The following is a 13,910-nucleotide window of genomic DNA, read 5'->3' as shown; positions in this document are numbered from 1 at the left end:
AAGTTTTGCTTGAACACCTGTTTTCAATTCCTTTGGAAATATAACCAGGAGAACTGCTGGGTCATATAGTAATTATGTTTAACTTACTAAGGAACTGCCAAATTGTTTTCCATAGCAGCTGTGCCACTGTACACAACTTCTCCACATCTTCAGTAACACTTGCTATTTTCCTTTTTTTTCTTTCTTTTATTTGTTATGGCCATCCTGGTAGGTAGAATGGCTGGCTCTTCACAGTTTTGATTTTCATCTCCTAATGACTAATGCCATTGAGTATTTTTTCATCTTAGCTCTTAGTACATTTTCTTTGGATAAATGTCTGTGAGTCTTTTGCCCATGTTTTAATTTAATTGTTTGTCCTCTGGTTATACATGTGTAAGAAAGATAATTTAATCTTAAAGACATGTCAAGAAAGATACATCCCTAGGTTATGATAAATCAGCAGGATGGAACAAACAGGCAAAGACCCTACCTAGAGGAAGATCCTTAACTATTGTTAGGAACAGAAAGGGAATCAGACAGGATGGGAGAAAAAATGGAAGCACTCTTAGATGACCTTTAAAAGGCTTGACATGCTTGCATGCTTGGCAAAAAACGCTTTGTCAAACCTTCTCTTACATGCATTCTCCTTGCTTTCAAATGCTTCTCTTCCTCCTTGCTTCCAAGCTCTCTCTTCCACTGCCCATTAACTAGATTCAGACGGTAAAGAACCTGCCTGCAACCCAGGACACCTGGGTTCGATCCCTGGGTGGGGAAGATCCTCTAGAGGAGGAAATGGCAACCCACTCCAGTATTCTTGCCTGGAGAATCCCATGGACAGAGAAGCCTGGCAGGCTACAGTCCACGAGGTCGCGAAGAGTTGGACTGAGCGAATAACACAACACTACTGTATGTAACTCATTTGCCCAGGGTGCCATACATCTTTCGAAGACTGATCCTATAACTTGAATAAGACCGTATATAGAAGTACTGCTGTGTGTATAATTCCATTAAAAACTTTAATATGTTTTCTCCTATACTAACAGTAATGCAGAAAAGCTATCTATTAGCCCCAAAGTAAAACACCCTCAAGGTATTATTATGTGTAGTTCAAAGAACCGAAGGTTGTATTAATATCCTAATAATTCTATGCCTACACACTTGCAATTGTACCCAAACTATCAATTTTTTAAAAATCCAAAACAAAAATCATGTAACTTTGGTTTTAAAAAATTCTTACATTCTGTTCTGCCAATGAATAAACAAGCTGTGGAAGAATATCACCCTTCACGACTGCTTCTGCCAGGTCATCATTATAATTAGCCAGTCTCCCCAGAGCCAAAGCAGCAGTCTGTTGAATTGTTGGGACTACATCCAGAAGAAGAGGCCTCAGCAAAGCCATTACGCCTAAGTTACAAGAAATAAGAAATCAGCAAATTTTAAATTAAAAAGCAAACATACCATTCAGCATATATGCAGATAGGAAAATGCAAAGGGAAATATCATTAAAAACAAGCAAACAAAAACCATCCACTAAAACCTAATACGATATGAAGCAGCAGCCAACTGGACAAGGTATAGAATAATATAACCTGCAATTATCAAAGCAGCAGCCTAGCATGGAACTAAGAACGGCTTTGGAGAACCAGAGTTTAAATCCCTGATTTGGCAAACTCTAGCTGTGTGACGTCACGAGGAATGCAGAGAGAGACTATAAAGCACACAGTAGAAAGCCTTCCTAGCAGGGTTATGGGGGTGGGGAGTGGAGGGGAAGAAGCTGTGTTCCTCCCCGCTCAACCCCACGTGCCCCACCCCACCCCCTGCCCCCCACAACAGCCTTTGCAAACCCTATCTCTTTCAGGGCTCAGTTCAGTTCTTTCCTCTCAAGTCTTCTGGTGTTTTTTTCCTCTGATTCCAACCAACTTAGAGTCTATTACAGAAATTTTATGAAGATCTATTTCAAGGCCAGGTGAGCTAGAAGGGCCATTCGACTAGGGCTTCCCATTCATAAAGGGCTGTAAATTCAGATTTCTGACACTGTCTCCGAATAAATAAATTCTTTAAGATAAGGAAGTATGTCACATTACTAGCTCTCATTAATATTCATTCTAGGGTTGAATACATAGTAGGAATACCATCATCACAGCACAATAATAAAAATAGCTTATATATTATTTTGTGTTAAGAACTTATTTTCTATATCAATTCACTGAATTCTCATAACAAACCTATGAAGTAGGTCCTATTATCATGTCTATTTTACAGATGTGGAAATGAAGGCTGAGAAAAATTAGGGAAATCACACAGCTAAAATGCAGAAGCAAGGTTAGAAATTCAGACATTCTTTATTCATACTTACTAAATACGTAAAACTGGATGGAAATAATATGGAAAATTGAGGAGGTGGGGTAAATTATTTCATTTGGATCATTTTATTCAATATTCCAACTCTATATTAACTCTGCTGTGCTGTGTGCTCAGTTGTGTCCAACTCTTTGTGACCCCATGGACTGTAGACCTCCAGGTTCCTCGGTCCATGGAATTTTCCAGCCAAGAATACCAGAGTGGGTTGCCATTTCCTACTCCAGGCGATCTTCTTTAGAATGGGCAGGCAAATTCTTTACCACTGTGCCATCTTGCAGACAACCCCTTAATAGAGGTGTTTTAGTCTAATACTACGAAAAAAGGTGATAACGGAGTTCAAACTAGAACAAAGGGCCCCTTGACTTTTAAACTTCATTTACAGTGGGCTGTTCAACTTGCACGTTATTACATCTTTTGTTAAAAAATATTACTCTGACCTATAAAAGCAGATACATATTACCAATATTCTTTTGTAATGTTATATCCAGAAACACGTGAAATAGAAATAAAAGGAAAACACAACAACATTTAGAATTAGACCAAAATAAGATAAACAGTACTATCAAATAACATAAACAGAGAATAAGGATGCTTATCACAGAAACATTTAATGATGTGACCTCTGGCTTTTCTCGGTTCCCAGTTTTCTTCAGTGATCCTTTTTCTGTCTAATTTGACTTGGTTAGATCGTTTTACAGAAGGCCACTGCTGCGAGTTTGCATCCTGACTGAGCTGGTTAACTTTGCAGGCACACAGCCCGCCTTCTCAGGCCTAGGCCACAGCTCATGTTAAACAATTCAGCATGTCCATGTGCATAAGTGTTTCTTATATTATTCTCTACACTTTTTACGGAGACAATTTCTGAAGTATCTCAGAACAAACAGTTCAATGTGCAAAATAAGGTATTAGAATGACTACCAAATGTGAACATGATTCCTTCTAGAAAGCTGGATCTAAAACCAACCATTTGTTGATCTCTTCTTTGTGGTTGCTTATTACTTGATTCAAGTTTTTTAACAGTGGTAAAATATACATAACATTTTAAGCATTTTCTGGTGTATAATTCAGTGGCATGAAACACATTTATAATGGTGTGTAATCATCACCAGTATCTAGGAACCGTTAAACCACTTTCCACTACACTGAGGCTACATCATTTTAAACTCCCACCAGCAAAGTACAAGGGTTTAAATTTCTCCCCATCCTCACCAATGGTTGCATTTTATTTTTTTTAGAATAATCCATCCTAGTAGGTATGAAGTGGTATCTTCCCAATCCGGGGGTTGAACCAGAATTCATCTATCTGAGTTTATACTTCTTATGCTTCCCAGGTAGCTCAGCTGGAAAAGTATCCGTCTGCAATTGCATGAGACCCTGGTTCAACCCCCGGATTGGGGAGATCCCCTGGAGGAGGGCATGGCAACCCACTCCCATATTCTTGCCTGGAAAATCCCCATGGACAGAGAAGCCTGGCGGGCTACAGTCCATGGGGATCACAAAGAGTTGTACATGACTGAGTGACTAAGCACAATAAGCACAATTACATTATTATTTATTATTAGTTACTATATTTAGCTAGTATACCACAAGTCTCCCAGTGTTGGATATCTTCAGTTTGCCGTTTTAGCAATAAGATGTTCTACCCCAAAAAATGTATTTCACTTGTCCACATACTCAAAGGAATTTTGCTGCTTTATATATTTTCTCCTCCCTTTTTCTACTTCATTTGGCCCAGCAAAAATCAGGTCAATAAAATGACATGATTCCTTTTGTTTCTATTCTTATATTCAATATCAAAGTTAGGCTTTCATGCAGATGCTCTGTCATATGCCCTTGTTCAGACAATGAGAATTTTGAAAAATTTGTAAAAGCTAAAGTTTCCATTTAAAATATCTGAACGAGGTCATTTTTACTAAAGAAAGTATTGCCTGAATTTCTAGTCCTTGAATTGCCTCTTAGTGCTTCATAGTCTTCAATCCCCAGGAACATGTTTTTATCTCCTACACAGGCTAAGCATACTTTGTTATTCTAATTTCAGGTTTGTCCTAAAAATACAGATAATGCTGCAAGAGGAACTGAGGAAAGAAGGAAGGGAGGGAGGGAGTGAGGGGAGGAGGAAAGAGAGGAGCATATATAACATAAAAAAGAAATTTCCTTACCTGTCTGTCCATTAGGAATCCATGGTGATTGATCCTTGGTGAGCGAATGCATGAAAATATAGAGTCCATAGGTTATAGCAGTCTGAATGACTGCTATAATATCTAATAAGACAAGGTCCTCAGTGAGGAGCTAATGAACTCACCGGGGTCTCCACTGAAGGAACCAACAAGTACTACCTAATATTATATCTAATAGTAAAAGTAATTTATATATTATACTCTGATATCTATAAGACAATTTTGTCTTCCCTATATAAATTCATTAAATGGTGTGAAAATGTTTATGAAATTTAACCTATAGGCTAAATCTTTACAATCTTCCCCATCCCCAACTTTATAGCTTTAAGTTTCTTTTCTGTGTTTCTTGTTCCAGTGCCATACTGGAGACACTGCTTCTATTAATAATACTTACATTGTTATCTAGTTTTACAAAAATAAAAACCCCATGAATCCTGCCCACAATTATTCATTCAAAAAACAGATCAAGGCTTACCAAGTGGCAAGAAATAGGGACCTCACAGATGAGTAAAGGCAGCTCATGCTCTCAAAAAAGTATTGGAAGAAATTATAGAATAGCCTCAACCAACCTTTCCCTTAATTCCTTTTAATACAACATAGGCCTATCACTTGAATTTTGCAGGCCAATTGGATATATAAGCCAGGGGGAAAAAGGTCAAATGTTTCTAAAGACAAAAGAAATAACTCAGTCTCATATTACATGCGTATAATTTCTATACATATTACTTCAATCTCAGGTGCTTTATAAAGATATTTAACAGCTCAACTTTGTTTTATTGAAAGCAAGTCTCTGCAAACCAGGTCTTTGGGTTCACTGAAGTCACAGTAAAGATTTCTGGCTGCCTTGGTGACTTATCTTCTTTTTTTTTTCTTTTTTAAGTTGTAGTAAAATATACCTAAATTTTAACCACTTTACGTGCACAATTCAGTGGCATTAAGTACAGCTGTAATGTTGTGCCACAATCACCACTATCATTTCCAGAACCTATTCATCCTTCCTAACAGACACTGTATACCAATTAAATCATAACTCCCCATATCCGCCACTCAGCCTGTGGTAGTTTCTACTCTATTTTCTGTATCCATGATTTTGCCTATTATAGATACTTCATATAAATGGAATCATACAATATTGTCCTTTTTTGTCTGGCTTCTTTCACTTAGCAAAATGTTTTTAAGGTTTGTCCATATTGTAGCATATATCACAATTTCATTACTTTTTAAGATTGAATAATAGTGGTAAAGAAATCTGCCTAGCAAAAAACAAAAAAACAGGAGAAAAAAAAAATCTGCCTGCCTCCTTATCAACGCAGGTTGGATCTCTGGATCAGGAAGATCCCCTGGAGAAGGAAATGGCAACCCACTTCAGTATTATTGCCTTGGAAATCCCATGGATAGAAGGAGCCTGGTGGACTACAGTCCATGGGGTTGTAAAAGAGTAGGAAACAACTTAGTGACTAAACAACAACAATATTCCATTGTGTGTACATGCATTTTGTTTGTCTATTCATGTGTTAATGAACACTTGGGTTGTTTCCACTTTCGGGTTTGTGAATAATGCTGCTGTAAACATTGATGTTCAGGTATCCCTTTGAGTCCCTGCTTTCAATTCTTCTGAGCGAATAATGAGTCTGTTGTTTTCTCTTTTACATATATACCTACTACACCCATCTGCCTGGAGAAGACTGGAATGTTGGAATGAGGCTAGTACAGAGAAAAGAGAAGACACTGCTAAAAGGACTGCCTGCTCCCAGAGGTTTCATTGGAAATATCTGAAAAGGAAACTTTTGAAAGGCAATCAGTTCAAAAATCTATCTTCACATGTATACCTGCGGCTGATTCTTGTCAATGTATGGCAAAAACCACCACAATATTGTAATTAAAATAAATTAATTAATTTTAAAAAATCTATCTTCAGATGAAATTTTTGGTTTTACTCATACTCTGCCTACATTGTTTTGAGATAGTTCACTCTAAAAGATATGGATACAAAGATAATAATTAACAGCGATGGAATGGAGAGGGGGGCTGGGTGTTTTGTTCTTTTAAATCAGAAATATAGTTTAGGTAATAGTTTCTACAACTGAACTCTGGGCATAAAACTTGAGTTTTATGGCAGCAAAAGTAAAAAGAGAACCATTCTGTGAAATAAAAGGAAGCAGGAACAATTTTTTTCCTGAAATCATAGGCCTAGCTTGAAACATAATATTTAGATAAATAGTAAAAGATTGATTGAATAAAAGAGTATAACTTGGGGACTTCCCTGGTGGTCTAGTCTGTCAAGATTTCACCGTCCACTGCAGGTCATGGAGGTTCGATCCCTGGCTTGGAAGCTAAGATCCCACCCGCCTCGGGGCCAAAAAACATAAAACAGAAACAACATTGTAATAAATTTAATAAAGACTTTAAAAATGGTCCATATCAAAAAAATCTTTTAAAATAATACAATTTTATATTTTAAAAATAACAGCAAAATGCACAATGTCTTCAATGATAGATTTTAAAAGTCATGGGAAAGTCTAAGCAGCTATTTTTAAACAAGCCCTCAAAAAAAAAAGAGGGAATATTATTAGACTAAATCTACAAAGACAGTTCCATGGAAAGCTAATATAATCTAGCATTTGTACACAATTAAATAGTGATTCTAAATCGACAGTGAGATAGAACTTAGACTATATAGAAAAGTGAACAGAGATCATTTCCTTTGGAGACACAGGCACTCAAGCATAAATACCACTAGTTTTCACCTAGATTTTTAACAGAACTTGATTAAAAACTAAATTCTAAGTTGAGCCGCCCTTATTAGTCTGGGGTGTCTGGCAAAACCAATATTTCACTTTGAAAATTAGGTAAGTCTGACTTGTGTTCAGATAGGCCAACTACAAAGCAAGGACAATTTTTTTCTCAAGGTACGGCCCTGGATTTCTTCTAGGACCAGTACATCTACTTAACAGAAATCCCAAAGTTCTGCTCCCCGTGAATGTGGAAGAAAAGTCCTTCACACAAAGTATGACTAAATAAAGAACAAAAGAAAGTGCTAAGTATTCGCTCACATCAATCAACCAACAAATATCAAGGGCCTCCTTCTTCACCGAGCTTTACTTCACATGTTCTCAAAAAGTCCAGGAGGGCAGGCGGTCAGTCAGAGGGCAGCTGGCCTCTCTGGGCGAGGTCTCCCAGCTGCTCTTCTTGACGATAGCGGGTGTCAGTCCAACGACTCTCTCAAGTACTCTCTCTTGGTTCTCAACTTCCAGGGGATTAGACACTTTCTCTGGGTAATTTGAAAGAGCCTCTGGTTTGAAAAGGCTTTCCTTAGAAGTTAAGAGGAAGCCAAAAGGTCTTCTAGAACTCCGAGGCCAGTTTAAGTGCTAAATACAACTTCCATTTCCTCAAATCTCCGGGTATTTATCAATTAAAGTTAGTCTTTGGCATGTGGGCCTCCACTCAAGGTCCCACAGTGGTCCTCGAGGAGACCTCAAAAGCCATTACACACAATTACTGGACAGTCACTGGTACCCAAAGGCCTGAACAGATGACGTATTTTAAAAATTAACCCTGAGTGGAAATTCCCTGGTGGCCCTCCACACAGTCACTGCTGACGACCGGGATTCAGTCCCTGGTCTGGGAATTAAGATCCCACAAGCCACGTGGCTCAGCCAAAAAAAAAAAAAGTTAACACTGAGGTTTATTCGAAACTCCTAGAACATCTATGAATGGTTTCCTGATACCTCAGGTAACACAGGAAGAGCACAAAGTCAGCTAACAATACAGAAACAGGTCCTAGTCCCAGTTCAGCAACTAACTCACTTAGAGATGATGGCAATTATCCAGTCTTCTTTGAGATTTAACCACAGTGAAGACGATACCTACTCTATTCACCTGAGCTGTTATAAGAATCTAATCTAAGAGATATGAAAACACTTAGAAAAATAATTACTCCTTCCTTCATCCTCTTTAAACATGTTGAATATCTGCTCTATACTAAGCATTATGTTAAGCACAGAACTTACAGTTAGTAGAGAAAGGAGAAATTAAACTATTACAATTGTGATAAGGACTATGAAAGAGAAATGCTACAGTCAGGGAAACTTAAGAGACAACTCACTGGAAGGGCTCGAGGAAGATCTCCCTGAGGAATCAACATCTAAAAACAGCTATAAAGAATGAGTAGGAATTAATTGGGCAAAAAAGTGTAGGAAAAGTCTGAAGAGCAAAGGCCTTGAAAAAACATTCAAATGCAAAGTGTTTTTAGAAAACACTGAAATAACTTTTCAAAGCCATTTAATCTGTGACATTAAAATTTAACCCACACAATTTGCCATTTCAAGAACCTACTCTTTCAGGTTCACGTACCGCTTGGATTTTTTTTTTTTTTAATCATCCAGCTTTTCTCAGGAAAACAGTGAAATCCTAGTCCTGGTTGTAGTATTTTCTACTTATGTACCAATGCTTAGATATCAAAACAGGAAATGTCCACACAGGAACAATGATTTGGGACACACAATAAAACTCTGAAAAATCTTGTTTATAGGACATACTAGGTGCATACAAGTTCAGAATTTTTAATAGTTTCCTGGAATATTTTCCACTTACGTATATGTAAAAAGAAAAAAGAAAAAACCTCTATCACTATCCTTAAAAAAAAAAACTCTATCCTTAAAAAAAGAAAAACACTCCCCGTCACTAAAAAAAAGGTGCTGTAATTATCATACATTCAGAACTATAAGACTCCTTTTATATTGGAAAAACATCAAATTTAAAGAGCATAACTCATTAAGTTTTTTGAAGTTGCTTTACTAATTATTTTTTTGGTTCTAAAATCCTTTAGAAAAGTAGTTTTTGTAGGAGAATCATGCTTCATGTACCTCCCAGGATGTGTTTTCAATACATCATAAATGCTTGCTACAGGCTTTTCCTTCTCATAGAAACCGAAGTGCTAGATCATTAATCTGAAGATTTTCACCCCGTGCCAAACACATGTAATTTAAAAGCATTTTATGTCAACATGCATTATTTATTTTCTTGAATTATGAACCAAATAAATTGCCTCAATTTGTAAATTCACTTCATACAGGTGCATATTTAAAGTGTTAGGCAAACTTCTCTATTCCTACTCTTTTGAAAATATGCATAACTTTTGATTTGCCATGTTTACCTTCTGGGTATAGGTGATAAGCAAAATATTACAAAGTATTATTTTAAACTTTACCCCTACTTTTCTTATATAAATAGCTGTTTCAGAAAAAGTTTATTTAATGTAGCTAAGCAGTTTAAAAATCAAGTTCTCGGGGCTTTTATTAGCTTATTCTAAAAGACCTTCTAAACAACCAAAGAGTGGCCTGGCACTCCAGTATACCATAAAACATCTTTCTTATATTTTATAATTAAACAACCCCTTCCAAATGCTGAAATTCTACAATTGGTACAAGTTACTATGTATTATCTCTAGCACTGCAGTCAAGTGTTACTAATTATTCAAAGAGGGGACGTATTCAAATTCATTTTTAAATACCTGCAAGATTTAATGGCTCAGACATATAGGGTTTGAAGGTGCATAATGAGATTTTATAACAAACTTTTGATTACAGTTTCAATTTCCGTGCTTGTGATGGGTCTGTTAAGGTTTTCTATTTCTTCCTTTTTATGTTTTTTAATGTTTTCATGTATGTTCTTTTGATTTAGAAAGAACAAAATCTCAATGAGGAAAAAAATCCAGGTTATAGACACACTGTACACAGTTTTTCTAGTGAGTCAAACCTATTTTTGTCTAAATACTCTGAAGAAGATATCTTGCAACACTGTGTTTTAAAATTACTTTGGACATAATTAATAGAGCAAATTCTCTCACTGACACATCAAAAATACAATGAAAAAGATCAGAGTTTTTTAAATGAATTAAAACTTCATCGATAATTTTCACCTTTAAGGTTCCTTTCATAGTCAATGGATTTAAAAATTCTTAACAAGTGAACTACTAATTTATCATGATGTCTATATGGAAACTTTTTTTCCCATTATTTTGGACCCATGATACATGTTTATTTAAACAGTTTATTAAGGGAGAAAAGTGAGAAAACAAAACTCTCCCAGATATAAAGACAGTATATCAAAGTCAGGAACAAAATGTACTAGTATCTTATGTTACCAAAATGAATTCACTTGACTGGAAAAAAATTGATCAAAATATGTAATTTATGTACACATACTGTGGCTCATTCAGACGCATCTTAAATCCATAGTGATTTTTGAAAAGGAAACCACTTAAATGTTTAATTGACTAATAAAAGCAGTTTTCATAACAAAGCTTACAGGGTTTTTTAATATTCAAAGGATAAATCTATTGGAATATCCAATATCTGTCTCTATTTAAAGTTATTAAAGGGGTGCTTAAGTTGAATTTACATAACATGAAGTATGTTAAAATAAGTTCCTCAGGGGAAAGAAAAATCTTACCATTCCATCCTAGACATCCTAGTCACTCCTAGAAATACTGTTTAGCCAACTGTCTGGAGATCTCAAGGTCCAGTCAAGTTGACATAAAATTAACCATCTCAGGCTCTCACCAAGTAGAGATAATTTCAAACTGTTAAGCTATATTACTTTTGTATTCCATTCTTTTCTAAGTCAGACCGTAAGTGAAATAGGTGGCTATTTAAGAATGTCATATCTAAGTCACTTATACTTTGATGATGACTTAGCCTGTTTGTATTGATTAAATTCCATTATATAGTCTATAGTGTATACTTATGGGAAGAGATAATCTGTCACTCTTACATTAAACATGATATTCAGTAGTTATCTATACAATCTATATTTCAGCTATCAAATTTCTAAAATAATGTCATTTTCCCTTTTTAAGAAATCACATTTTTGTTTAGCTGTATACATACTGTCCAAAAAATCAAATATTCATAAATAGCAAGAGTAGGACTGGAAGGAAAAAAATCCCTCAAAAAAGTGTGTTCAAAAAATGTAACATGCTCTAATAAAGTTAACATAGTCAGTGTAGATGAAACACTGTATGTCCAGCACTGTGCTGGATACTTTGAGAATATACATGCATGCACACAAGCACACACATACACATGCAGAAGAAAGGAAATGAATCCATGTGAAACAACTGTAGAACAAAAGCTTATCAGCTTTGGGAAAATTTCAAATGGAGAAGGGATGAGTGGTTGCCCAAAGTTAGGGAAAAGAGGGAGGTAGGTGTGATTATAAAAAGGCATGACAAGAGATTCTGTGGTGATAATCTCTGACTATAATGGTGATGGATACACACAGTATAAAATTATATAGACCTAGACACACACATACACACACTAGTACAAGGAAAACTAGGGAAAATTAAACAACAACAACAACAACAAACCTGATGGATTGTTATCAATGTCAATATCCTGGATCACACTACAGTTTTGAGGCACCTGAGTTCTCTGTATTATTTCTTACCACTGCATGTGAATGTACACTTACCTCAAAATTAATAGCTTTTTAAAGTGGTTATAAAATACACTTTCCCTATTCTAACTACACTCCTTCCCACTCCCCAATAAAAGCATGCAATGAGTAAGCACAGAATCCCTCCCAGTGGCAAGAGAAATTTCCACCTAGCATAGTACTAATTCCCCTCAAAGAAACCCAGAGTAAACAGTGTGACTAAAATTCTTGCCCTGGAAATATGTTAATTCTCTTCTAATTCCATGTTAATTTAAATGAGTTTTAAAGATCATAACCCATAAATTGAAGGTTTCTCATGACACAGCAGCAATAAAATGCTACCTTCAGGTGGTGGTGGAATCATCCTTAATCAGACACAGAGGATTGAGAGAGAGAGAGAAGGGACCACCATTATGTGAAAAGGTAAGGAGAACTTCACACACACATAACACACGCATTCTTCCTCTGCCTATAGAATCTACATAAGTTCGGATCAAGACGTGGAATAAGAGCACCACTAGAGATTTCTCAAAGCTAGGTCTCTGCCTACTTGGAATCTCTTGGAAAAATATTCAAGCCTATCTTTGCTCTTTCACCAACATAAAGCAAGAAATAACGTTATCAACCGCTCTGGAATTCCTTTGGTGTGAGAAAGTCAAGTCTAAGGTGATCAAACGCAGGGAATCCGGAAGAATGGGGCTGATTAGGGTAGGTTCACGTTCACATAAAATGACTTCCAGGCAATTCGTACGGTCTTGACTTTCAATCTGATACTTTCCTAGTTGCGACAAAGATGGAAATAGGAATGCCTGGCCCCTCTCATATCCATCTGGAAACTTGACCCGCGAAGAGCCGCGAAAGAGACCGAACACTTGTACCGCCTCCGCGGTGGATTGAGGGAACTTAGGGACGCCATCCTCCGTCCCCACCCCGCAGCTCCCTGACAGCCCAGCCAGCAGGGGAGCGGGGAGACGGGGACTTGAGGCGAAGCCAGGGGACACTGGGCGAAGGGCCTGGGGATATGCGGCGAGGGGCGAGGCTGAGAGGAGGACCTGGGGGCAACCAGGAATGAAGATGTGGGGAGAGGGCAGGGCTGCAAGGGAGGCAGGACCCGGTTGACGCGCGACGGGCGAGGCGAGGCCAGGGGTGCGCAGCGACGCGGGTGCAGGCTGAGGGCTCACCCGCGTTCTGCAGCGTCTCGATGTTCTGGGGTCTGGTCGCCAGTTCCGCCACCATCTGGACGAACTGGGTCCGGGCTTTCTGGTACTGCTCGAACACTGCGGGGAGAGAAACAAGCTGGAGAGCGCCTCGCGCGGTCCGCGGGCTCCGCCGTCCTCCCTCCCCCGTCGGGGCGACCGGGCCTACCTTGCAGCACCTGCCTCTGACTCATGGCGCCCGCGTCTCTGCGCGCGTCACCGACTCCTGTGTCTGACTCGACAGAGCTGGGCCTGCGAGTCTATGGAGCGGGCAACCGCGGCTACAGCTCGGCCTCCGACGGCAGAGGCTCTCTCTGTGTACCCGCGTCTCCCGGGCAACCGACCGGAACCGGAACGCGGCCGTCTCGCGGCAACCGCAGTCCCCAGCGTGACGTCACGGCGCGGTGCCTGGGCGCCCGTCGCGGTCGGCGGCCTCAGGTGGGGTACTCCGCCTGCGCGGCTCCCCGGACTCGCGGAGTTCTGAGGGCCGCCGCGGGAGCCGTGCGCCGTCGAGGGTCACACCTTCTGGGCACAGGCGTCCGCCAGGAGGTCAGAAAACTTCACAAACCGAACCCAGACTTGACTGCAGCGGGGCGGGAGGGAGCCTCGCGCGCCAAGGAAACTCGATCCTAGTGCGGCGAGACAAGCAAACTGCCGCGATGGAGTCTCCTGGGATTCGACAGTCGAGAGAAATCTCACATATAACACTGTATTATCTGATAAATACATTACTGTCAGTGCTGTCTTCAAGTCAAAT

At 38.7% G+C, this 13,910-nt stretch overlaps 1 protein-coding gene across 3 annotated transcripts in view; it reads right to left on the bottom strand.

Annotated features, from left to right (window-relative positions):
- Positions 1-13,487, bottom strand: part of SPAG6 (sperm associated antigen 6) — a 64,717-nt gene extending 51,230 nt beyond the window's left edge. Inside the window, exons 1-3 of one of the 3 annotated variants that reach the window (XM_070800818.1) lie at positions 13,323-13,487; positions 13,139-13,234; positions 1,217-1,383 (exon numbers count right to left, since the gene is read on the bottom strand). In XM_070800818.1, coding sequence (XP_070656919.1) covers positions 1,217-1,383; positions 13,139-13,234; positions 13,323-13,347 — 288 coding nt within the window. In that variant the 5' untranslated portion in view covers positions 13,348-13,487. Of the gene's footprint in view, positions 1-1,216; positions 1,384-4,499; positions 4,567-13,138; positions 13,235-13,322 lie in introns of those variants that run through there. The other 2 variants (XM_070800816.1, XM_070800817.1) reach the window with 2 other exon arrangements.
- Positions 13,488-13,910: the final 423 nt, after the last annotated feature.

The sequence above is a fragment of the Bos indicus genome, chromosome 13 (genome assembly GCF_029378745.1).
Source record: "Bos indicus isolate NIAB-ARS_2022 breed Sahiwal x Tharparkar chromosome 13, NIAB-ARS_B.indTharparkar_mat_pri_1.0, whole genome shotgun sequence".
Classification (NCBI taxonomy): Eukaryota; Metazoa; Chordata; class Mammalia; order Artiodactyla; family Bovidae; genus Bos; species Bos indicus.
This window is presented reverse-complemented; position numbering and strand designations above follow the sequence as displayed.